This window comes from Pistacia vera, unplaced genomic scaffold (assembly GCF_008641045.1).
Source record: "Pistacia vera cultivar Batoury unplaced genomic scaffold, PisVer_v2 Contig974, whole genome shotgun sequence".
In the NCBI taxonomy this organism is placed as follows: domain Eukaryota; kingdom Viridiplantae; phylum Streptophyta; class Magnoliopsida; order Sapindales; family Anacardiaceae; genus Pistacia; species Pistacia vera.
This window is the reverse complement of record NW_022196861.1, coordinates 1,078-12,712: the sequence shown is the minus strand read 5'-3', so window position 1 is coordinate 12,712 and position 11,635 is coordinate 1,078. Positions and strand designations below refer to the sequence as shown.

General features: G+C 36.2%; 1 protein-coding gene across 1 annotated transcript; it reads left to right on the top strand.

Annotated features, from left to right (window-relative positions):
• Positions 1-6,639: 6,639 nt before the first annotated feature.
• On the top strand, positions 6,640-11,192 carry LOC116121362 (protein SCAI-like; the record flags this gene model as incomplete). The annotated part of the gene is made up of 8 exons (XM_031407322.1): positions 6,640-6,741; positions 6,919-7,140; positions 8,070-8,136; positions 8,234-8,461; positions 9,009-9,100; positions 10,359-10,541; positions 10,623-10,759; positions 10,973-11,192. Coding segments are annotated over 8 exons (1,251 nt in total), but the record flags the coding sequence as incomplete, so codon positions are not given.
• Between the last annotated feature and the right edge of the window lie 443 nt (positions 11,193-11,635).

Sequence of the window (11,635 nt, the reverse complement as noted above, 5' to 3'; positions counted from 1 at the left end):
CACGAAGAATGGGTTGGTGCTGTGTGATCTCCACTTGGCTGTGCCTCCGGTAAGATGAGGCCGTGACATATAAGCAGAAATTAAGTAAGAAAACTGTGTGAAAGGGAAAATAAATGAGATGAGAAAAATGTAAAGAAAGAATTAAGAGAAAGAGTTATCGGGACAGTTGAGTAGAGGATTTACTTACTGAGCATTATTTTGTGCTCACCCCGTTGTCTTCTTTGTGGATGCATGATCTAGGTGAGAATGTGGTTGGACGGGCGTCGGCAAGCGAGGGGAAATAGCTACACTGTCTGCTGTTTTAATGGCATTTTGTATAAAGAATGTTTATATGTAATAAAAGAAAATTTTGGGCCCATTTACTTTTGCTAATATACATGTATTCTACTTGATATATTTCTATGAGTACCCTAGTATAAAGCAGTCATTACAATGATGCAGTAGACTTTTTTAACCTTTGCCCAACTGTGGCCATATTTGGGCTGTTCCCCTCACATATATTGCATGATCTTGTCATCAAACTTAAAATCATCAAGGACATAGTCCAAGTCTTCTGTGCCCAATCTTTTTCGCTTGGCTCCTTTTGCTGCACCTCTACCAATGGCCTTTTTCATTACATTGCAATATGTCGTTACTAGCGTTTGGCCAAAGGCCACATCAGTGATAGCACAATCGAGATACAATAGATCACCATTACTGGTCCGTCGTAGCCTTATCAGTGCCAATACCTCATCGATGAGCTGCATCAAATAAAAACAATATGATAAGTATACAATACCTCATGGAAAACATAAGTAAAAATAAGAAAAATTAAGCGAAACTAACTCACCGAGTCGTCAAGCCATCTGCCCATCATCAAAATCTTTTCAAACCAGTCCCGAGGATAATCCCCGGTCTTACACTTTACATGGGCATCACTTGCAGATTCATTATAATAGGCATAGAAGAGTTTTTTCTTTTCCTCCTCTATTGGCCTATACAAATCGACATTTGACTCCATTTTCGCTTGCCCACTTCCTCCCCTTTCCTCCATTTGTACATCCCTACTTCCTTCGCCTCCTGCCTGACCTTCCTCCATTATCATTGCCCCACTTCCTCCAGCAACCTCCTTAACCTCCTCCATTTTTGCTTTTTCCTCAATTTGTTTCTTTATTTTCCGTTTCTTTCCATGTGTTACTACTGTGTAAGGCGACTTGATAAACTTGCTCTTTCGGCTCTCTCTTTTCAGCCCATGTTGCACTTCAACCGCCTTCAATACTCCACCAACTTCCTCCTCCACCCTACCAACTTTCTCTGCCACCTTATCCACTTTCTCCTCCACCTTTTTCATTTGCTCTTCCATCTTCTCAAACCTCTCATAAATAGTTGTTGTAAAACTCTCAAACAGATCGTTTATGAGGTCAACCACCTCATTCTCTTGACCCCGAAGCCTCGGCAAAGCGGTACTTGTTGTACTGGTTTGCTGAGGCATACAAACCTCTTCCTCATTCTCCTCCTCTTCCTCTTCCTCTTCCTCCTCCTCCCTCCCTCCCTCCCTCCCTCTCTCCCGCCAATTGGAGCTTCATCATCCTCGGCATCAACCACATTCTCAAGCAGTGGCCCTGCAACTGGCCTCACATATGGACCCCTTTTAGGTCCCACATCAGGCGGTCTATCCCTTCATCGCTTTCATCCTTCAATGTTTGGAAAGATGTGACATAATGCTTTTCCGCTTCACCCCTAGTAGTGGTGAGAAAGGGACGAATGACTCCTTGCAATAAGAAACAAAATCAATTAGATTTAAGCGAGAAAATTAAAGCAAGTGCATATTCAAAAGCTTAATCCTTTAATCTTACCCGAAGGTGCTTCAATTTCAATGTCTATTTGGTCGTAATCCCAATGGGTACACTTCTCGACGTGCCACCGCAACATCCTAGGAAATTGTTGTCGCACATTTGAAGTCTTCGTCCTCCCTCCCACCTTAGCGAAGACAGGGACGACCTCATACATCCAAGCCTACATTGTAAAAAAATAGTCCATATCATAATTCAAACACATATATTACAAAAAATATAACAAAAAGCTATTAATATTTACCTGCATTGCCCATGGGAAGCCAAACAAATTGTACGTGCTCAGTATATTATTCCTGGCCCATTAGGAGTGCTTTAACGCCATGTCTTTTACTTGCAGGGGCTCCATGGTTCGCTTATGGTTCGCTTAAATGATACCCGTCCCCACGGATAAGCATTAAAGAAGTCTAAGTTGCTTGCAAACATCACCCAATCAATATCAACGACTTTTGTTGAGTCACCAGCCATTAGGATCGAATGTAAGAACAATATCAAGCACGGTTTGAACTTCTCTGAATCGGTTAACCAAACTGCTTCTATCCTCTCCTCTAAATTGCGTCCCGTAATAGATGCTTGCCCCTGCAAAACCTTGTTAGCCAACCTTATGGCTCCCCTACTCTCCTTTGTTCTTTTTTCCTCAACCGCATCTGGCAATTCCCCATATCTTAAGCCTGTCACCAAGGCATATTCCATCATCCCAAAACGTAGTGGCTTTCCATCCACCACGAACCACATTTCTTGCTTTTTACTGAGTGCAGCAACATATAATGCACTCCCTGCCCCCATAACGCCTTTTTCCAATTTGTTCTAATATCCAAAAAATGACCGAAACAAGTCTCTTTGAATCGGTCTTCACCATTCCTCACTTTTTTTAAAATCCCCTTTATTCTGTAAAAAACTTCCCAACTCGACCTGACAGTCACCCTTATAGGCAAGTACGGTACCTCATCGCTTACAATCTCCAACCCGTAGTCTTTATAGTTTATGCTCCGCAAAATCTGCACAATCAATATAAAAAAAAAAAAAAAAAAAAAAAACCCAAAACAACTAATAGGCTGCCAACATAATTTGTAAACAAAGAAAAAGTATCATACAATCAATTTAGAAATTACCTCTGTAAAGAGAGATTGTTACATAATTCAGGAGAAAAGTAGGAAAAATCTGTTTTGACCATGATCGCTTAAGCAATATATGAGTGACCAAGAGTAAAAATGATATAAATGATCGCTTAAGCGATCTTAGATCTGGGCAGATGATTCTGCCTCATACAAGATCTCTTAAGCGATCTGAAATTGCTTAAGCGACCAAGAGTAAAAGCGATGAATCGCTTAAGCGATACAAAAGATCTGGGCATATGTTGATTTTGCCTCGGAGGACAAGATCGCTTAAGCGACCAAGAGTAAAAACGATGAATCGCTTAAGCGATACAAAAGATCGCTTAGGCGATCTTAGATTTGGGAAGATGTTGATTCTACCTCGAACATGATCGCTTAAGCGATCCTAAATCGCTTAAGCGACAGTACGAAGCAAAGGGATGTTATTACGACTTGCATACATTTCTTCCTACCGATATATGAATTTACTGAATTCAAAAACTTAATTGCACTCTCTTATTTCATCACAGGATAAAAATGACCCCTGATTAATCCATCTATCAATAGTTCAATACACAACTTTCTCTTATTTAATCAACAATTACTTGAAAAATTTCAGGCAACTGTTTCACCAACCAAATACAATTTCTTGTTTCCATTTTTGGCAACAGAAAAGTAAAACCTCACCACAAACACAAGATCTAACATTATCAGTTAATAATAAGCAAGTAAAAGGTTCTTCTAACCATATATTCAAGATTTAAGTGAACAAACAAAACCTACCAAATTCTTATATTACTTCCTTCAAGGAATGATTAAATTAGATCATGTCTCTTGAAAGCAAATGACTGGCCATCAAACTAACATCACATACACACAAATTCAAAACAATGATCTGAACCACATAGAAGCACTGATACAATCAGGGGTCATTTTACTCCTGCGATGAAATGGAGATGAAGCACTGATACAATCAGGGGTCATTTTACTCCTGCGATGAAATAGAGATGAAGCACTGATACAATCAGGGGTCTTCATCTCCAGGTTAATCAGAGCCGCATAGAAGTACTGATACAATAAAAAGCTTTTAATCATTCAAATTCCACCAGTGGTTTTTCATCCACAAGCAGTACACGAGAAGTACACCATCACATATCTAAATCAGTAGAGCATCAGTGACATGAAAGATGTTGACACTACAGCCATGCACCAAACAAAGGCTAAGCATAGAATTGGTATGGCGAACTAAAATACAATACAGTACCAGAACTCCCAAAACAAATACGTACACCTTCTTCGTCGGCCTCTTCCTCGCCTGAATTCTTGTCGGTCTTTTCTCCTCGCCTGAATTCTCGCCGGACTCATCCTCCTCGCCTGAATTCTCGTCGAACTCATCCTCCTCGCCTGAATTCTCGCCGGCCTCCTCCTCTTTACAACCATTTTGCGATTCTTCTCTCTGTTATTGTGCCGCTGTCGTCTCCTCTACCTGTGGACCACCTTCACTGATTGGATGATCCACCGGAGCAGCTATTGAATTGCTTGCACCGCTGAACTCTAGGATTCGAAGTGGCGTTGGGTTTTCCTCATCATTGTGAATTTCAGCCATGGTTTTAAGAAAGGAAGCTTTAGGATTGAATTTGGTATGAAAATTTGCAGTTTCGATTGTGAATGTGGACTGTATCGCCGGAAATTGCAAAGATTCCGTTTAGGGTTTAAGAAATCGATTTTTGCCTAATCAGTTTCGATTAAGCGATTTGAATGGGTGGGGCTCATTTTTAAATTTCATATTTTAAAAAACTTTCATTAATTATTTTTGCCCACATATGTTTGAATCTTTTCATTTTAACCCATTTTACATGTTTAATGAATCCTAACTGTGCCACGTCAGCTTTTCTAAATTAAAAAATAAATCAAAAAAATTAAAAAGATTTTCAAGGCCATTTTGTTAAATGGAAACTTGGGATGTCCGGGAGTTAAATTTTCTTCATTTTATGTATATTCAACTCATCAAACTAAAATGATAAGTAGAAATAATTTATAATTTAACATTCTTTTGTATGATGCAGACTAGGGGTGAAAATCGAGTCGATCCGTTCACGAGCTACTCAAATTCGATTTAATGTTGGCTCGAACTCAACTCGACATTAGTCAAGTCAAGTCAAGTTCGAGTAGTTAATCGAGTCGAGTTCGATCACAATAGAACTCGACTCAATGGTTGCATGCATTTCCAAGCTCAATGGTTAAGTTGATAGTTTTTAAAGTAATAACAGTCATAAGTAATTTAAAAGTTATAAAATTTGTAAATCCACCCTTGTTAGATGAGCTCGAAATCGAGTTTGAACTCAAGCTCGATTAAAACTCAAATAAAACTTTAAAAAACTCGATTATACGAACTTGAATTTGAACTCGGTTTCCAATTTCAAGTACAAAATTTGAGTTCGAACTTGATTTTCGATTTCAAGTATAGAATTTGAGTTCGAACTTGATTTCTTAGACTTGATCATGCTTGAACTCAAACTCAGTACTATAGTGATCGAGTCGAGTTTGATTTACCAAATATTCAACTTGACTTGACTCAATGTAACCCCTAATGCAAACTATAAACAACTCCTAGAAGAAATGAAATAGAAGATACGTGGTGTCGTGATTTACTTGATGAGTAATATATTAATAAAGACAGTCCTAAATTAGTTTTATAAAGACTTTATTTAAATACAATTAGATTTATCATTTTATTTTATTCAAACATGATCCTTATAAAAACAATTTTAAACATATCTTTTAAAAATTATTTTTTACCTATACGTTTAAAAATTATTTTTTACTTATATATATATATATTTCTTTACCAGTTGTAGTTTGTTAGAATTGTTATTTAATGTTATTAATTACGGAAAATCACGCCAGACGAGAGACAACAGAACACCAGACGGTCCCGCGGGGACACATAATTTTTTTGAAATAAATAAAAAAATAAAAAATTGGACACATAAGCAAAACCTACGTCAGCACTTGTTATCACGTGCACACCACAAACGAAAAACAATTCCTTTAAAATGCGCGCCACGTGTCGTTTCTCTAGAAGGTAGGATGTACGTGGACCAATAGTATTAACGAAACTGATCGGATCTCATCTCCCCTCTCTCGTCCACGAATTCTGATATCTACCACTTGCCTTGTTTTGATCTCCTAGCCACGTGTCGTCACTTACATGACTCTCTTTTTTACTTACCTTAAAATAATATTAAAATATTACGAAATTCATTAAAAAATTTTACAAAATTCAAGTGCTTTCTCCAGAGACCAAACTCTAGAACCTCCTCGAAGGATTTGATTTTTGTTGCTAATAGCTGCGTCGATTTACGTCACGCCTCTGTCGTCTTTGAGATCTCGATTTGATTCTTCTTCGAGAAACGCTTACTTTTGAATTTGAGGTGAGTCGTGCTTTGTTTTTTCTTACTTTGTTTTTGTAGATTCTGTTGTTGAAACTGAACTCTTTGGAGAAAGTCAAACTTGTTTTTGATAATTTTAGTAATTAGTTTTATTCTATTTTAGGGTGATTTATGTGGTGTTTGGTTGCTGAGAAAATTTTAGGAGAAATGAGAGGTAAATTGGTGTTTCAAATTGATTTTAAAATTAGATCTTTGCTTTGTTTGGTTTGATTTGGTGTTGTGGTAGCTTGGAAAAATCTGGAATATATTAGGTTGAAATTTTTTGNCCCTCATCCAGATGCTCTGCTGCATGTTGCCACTTCTGCTGCTAATAGAAGCTTAAGATTACGAGATGCTATTTTGAGCAGCTACCACTATAATGAGGTTAGGTATTAAAGATATCCTTTTTTCTATTCTTGTCATCAATATATGGAATGGGAGATGCTTTATTCATATTCTGAAATTGAAATGTTTGAATAACTCAGTTCTCTTGATACTATTATAAATTATACCCTGGGCAATTCTTGATTTTCTTTTTTCTTTAATGCATTTATTGGTCAGGTCAAATTTTCAGAGCTCACTCTTGATGCCTTCAGGATGCTTCAGTGCCTAGAATGGGAACCCAGTGGTTCATTTTTCCAGTCAAATAATATTAAAATTGGTCAGAATGGGGCCCCAGGGCCTAGTCGTGTAAACTACTCTCAGGATATTGCTGATCCTACTTTACCACCTAACCCACGAAAAGCCATCTTACATCGTCCATCTGTGACACATTTTATAGCAGTGAGTTGTGAGAGATTAATTTTTCCAACCTGTTGCCTGCTTTATTATATCTTTAATATTGACTTATTAGGTTACATAAATTCTAAGTCATGTATTTCTTCTTTATAAATTTCATTTGTTAAACTGATAGTGATCAGGTTAAGTTGGTTAGTTGATAGATGTAAATACCATGATTAGAAATAGGTCCAGGCCGTCATGAGGAGCAAGAGTTGTTTATTTACTAGTGGGTGTTCTATGCCATTGACTACCTAACAAATGGGAAACTCAGGATTCCTTGACAACTTCCCTTTAATGGACAATAATTCATTTTCCTCAAGATGAAAAGAGATTTGTTTAAGGTCCAAAGAAGCTGAGTTGAAGCAGCAAAACTGAAAAAACAAATAAAATTGTGCAAACTAATTATTCATATTTTTGGTTAGGGAGAGAAGGAATTGGCCTCTTTTTGAATTTTTGGACAGGTCTGGAGTTACACCGTATTTACCTCTCTCTTCATTATTCATCTTTCCTTTCCAATGATTTAGGAGAATTTTCAGTGGTTTGCCTGTATCATAGATAAGGCTCAGGAATTGTCAATGTTTCTGTCATATAGTATTGAAACATTTAGAGAGGTTTTGAGGTGTTGAGTTGAGCTGATAATGCTGTGTTATTGATAGTGCTCAAAATAGATATGTACTATATTTTTCTAGAAAGGAGATAAACTCAAGTAGTGAATTGGATGGTATGATCCTTGGTTTTCAATTGGGAGGTTGGAAATAAGATTGTGGGATCTGGCAGTAATATATAAGCCTAGCTTCCAATTAGGTGCACATGTCAAGTGGTCTATAGCTCATCAAAAATAAAAAAAATAAAAAAACTTTATTGTCTGTATTTTATCAGTTTATACTTTTGTGTTGTTATAAATTACCAATACTTGTGCTTTTTCTTGGCAGGTTTTGGCCACAATTTGTGAGGAGCTACCTCCAGATGGTGTTCTCTTAATATATTTATCTGCATCAGGTTAATCAAATTCTGCTATTCAAATCACATGATTGCGGAATTTTTATTTATCATAGGTGATGTGGTCATGTTTTTTACATTATTCATTTTGCTTTAGGAATAGTTGAAAACTGTATTTCTTGTCCATCAGGCGTCGAACCTTCTATGAACACTGGTGATAACAGTAACAGGAACTTTGAGTCTCATACCATTTCCTCAGATGCCTACTCCACTTCTCCATCAAGCTCGACAAATAATAGCACAAACCCCACCTTACAGCGAAGGAGAGGAGAATGTTTATGTTACCAAACTAGCTGTTTGCAGTTTGGTACTCGAGGAAATGGAGGTACTCTGCTCCATTCAGCTTACTATGTGATTGCCTGAACCATGTGTCTGAATTAGGTTAATAAGATTGGATACATGACCCCAATTCTGGATTTTTTTTCTTAATTTCTCTAATCATATTCTGCAAATATTAATTTTCTTGTTAACCTCACTTCTGCTAATGAAATTTGATAAAAATGCATGACTCATTCCTTGCTTCTTGCTGCACAAGGACTAGATACTAGTGATGGTTAACTAAATTCTAAATCCTTTTATGAACTGAAAACAAACTGTACCTTGTTTCCTATCAATATAAGAGAAGATAACTTGCGTGGCTAATTGCCAAAATGATTTTCATGTTAAAGAGCTTCTATGAATTCTTGATTAAATTTTTGTTTCTTTCATGGTTTTATTGATCTTTAATTCAAAATTACGACTCATTATCAGTTTGTATATTGTTTTATGCCAAAGTAATGCATAGAAGCTCTTTTATACCATGATTTTCGCTATTGGTATGACCAGAATTCCAGAATGCTTATTTTGACATCAAGTAGTCCTTTTTTTTCCAGGATTAAGCTGCATTTATCCTTCTGATATTATTCCCTTCACAAGAAGACCACTTTTCATAGTAATTGACAGTGATGGTAGTGAATCATTTAAGGCAAGTATGTGAACTCCTATTCTTTGTTATTGCATTTAAATTCTTACATGAGGTTTTCAATAACGTGCATAACTATGTTGAATGTTAAGTTCAGGTTTAATTATTGCAAAGGTTTATTGTAGATATTAAGGATTTGGAAGAGGAGATATGATGTAGATTATGTATGTGGAATTGAAAAAATCTTGGTACTTTTTGACTTATACGGTGATTTCTTTAAAGGCTTTAGGAAATATTGCAAGAGATATTTGTATCCTGTAAAAAGCAAAGCTTTGTGATTTGTCAAGCAAAATTTTGGTGGCCAGGAAATTATTAAGCCATTTGTTAAGCAAATCATTTTCCAACAAAATAATCCTATAACAATAAGTCGAAGATAGGTTTTACCGTACAAAACCAGTTTAAGCAGTAGGGGCATGCAAGGTTTGTTGAATTTGGAAATTGCTGTGCTGGGGACATTACCGGAATCAACAGTGATGATATTATATTGTTACTCTGGTTGACAATATTTTGAACTGGTGTGTCGCTACGCTAATGGTGGAGGTGACATTTCTCTCCCCGTGAATTAGCGGCAACAAAAAGGATGATAAATCTTTGGGTGGTTGTGTGGAAGCTTCTAGAGTGAGTTTTTGAGGAAAGTAATAGATCATGGAAATTGTGTCATGACGTTGCTATCTTGTGGGCATGTGTTGTATTTCATACATGTAACTCTTTTTTAGTAATATTCTAAGTTTCATACCAAAAAAACGCTTGGGTTGGGGTTCTTCAATAACTGCTGCCAATATAGGAGTATTTTTTATGTCCATCAAATCACAATTTTAAATTATTTCTGCTATTCACTGTGTAATTTACATACTTTTTGCTTGCAAAGATATGAGTAACATCTTTGAGATTAGGGAGGCTTCTACTCATTGAGATATTAATATATAGGTTGAAGATGCTTCTTCATTATATATAAGAGAGAGAGAGAGAGAGAGAGAGAGAGAGAGAGCAGTTAAAGAGGTTGTGTAATTAAATGCTGATTGATCTGTTAATGTCATGACCAGTTTTTGTTTCTTCATGCTGTCAATATTCTATCTAATGTTGCAGTCCTTGCATGAATAACTTTTAGTATGTGACTTCTAAGAAGTGATTATATGTTCTTCATTTTTAAACCATATAAACTGTTAATGGTCCATCTTGAATGATCTATACAGGTCTCAGAATGTCACATAAAAATATCTTAATGCTAATTACATGTCATCATGGCATTTAAATTTTGCAGGCTATAAGTGGAGCTGAGAAGGGAGAGCCAGCTGCAATGCTCCTATCGCCAAGTAGTTCAATCCTCATTGCTGGTACTGATTTCTCTCGCAGCCCAAGTGGTAGCCTATTTACCATTTTTCTCACAGCCCCATTGCAGGCCTTCTGTTTGTTGATTGGTGTTTCAGGTTCTGAAATTGAGATGGTGTGTAGGAATCAACCCTTCTTTCTCTTCATATTTATCAATTGATTTCGTTTGTTAATTAAAGAGGAAAATTTTCTTCAGGATAAATATAAGAAGGCGGAGACGCTTCTTTCTTCATCATTGAATGACTGGGGATCAACTTTGGCAACATCAGATGATCTTGATCACGTATGGGCACAGATTTTAAGTGATCCATTTTTAAGGAGACTTCTTTTGAGGTACTGTTTAATCTTCTCTCTTGTTCATTGTGCAGGATTGAAATTTTGCATCTGCACATGATAAAGGTTGTCTGATGAAAAACTATTGGTTAATGTTTATGTTTGTTTGCAAGAACATCTGTCGTAGCATGATTCTTTCCTGATACTGAGTTTCTCTTACTATTACAATTCCATGAACGAAATTATGGTATAAAAATCGTTTTCTTTCTGCAGATTCATATTTTGTTGGACAGTTTTGACACTGTATGCACCAACCTTTGAGAAGAAGAAATTTCAACCGGAGTGTATGCCTTGTCTTCCAGAGTCTGTGCTCCCAATGTCGAAGATATCTCAAACTGTAGTTCTACAGATGGCCAACATATTTGGTGCAACCAATAAATTTATTTTCTTAGAAGGAACTGTGCTTCCGGAGAGTAGTGAAACAGAACATTGACATGTAGAGTTTGTGAATTTTCATTTTGCATTTTCGCTGTTCTAACAATCCTGCTGGTTTAAGCACTTAGGGATGATCGATCTCTTTTTCTTCTGTTATCCTCTTCCCAATTGTGTTTGGAAATTTATGATCTCCTGTAACACAATAGCTTGGGATGCTTGGTAGCTGAAAATTGTTGATTCCTTTTGTGTATTTTTTTCAAAAGTAAATTCAGAAATTTAAATTGTAGTTTGAAATTGTGAGAATTTGTTTTTTTTGGTTTTCTTAAAACATTGTATGATAATGAAATTATATGAAGTCAAGTATTTTTAATTATTTAATTATATGTAATTATTTGAATGAATGAATTTTTTTTTTCTCTATTTTTATGCTTAAAAAATAAAATAGTCAAGCGAGTGGCTATTATTATGCCATTTTTTTTTTAAATATTAAAAACAGAGAAA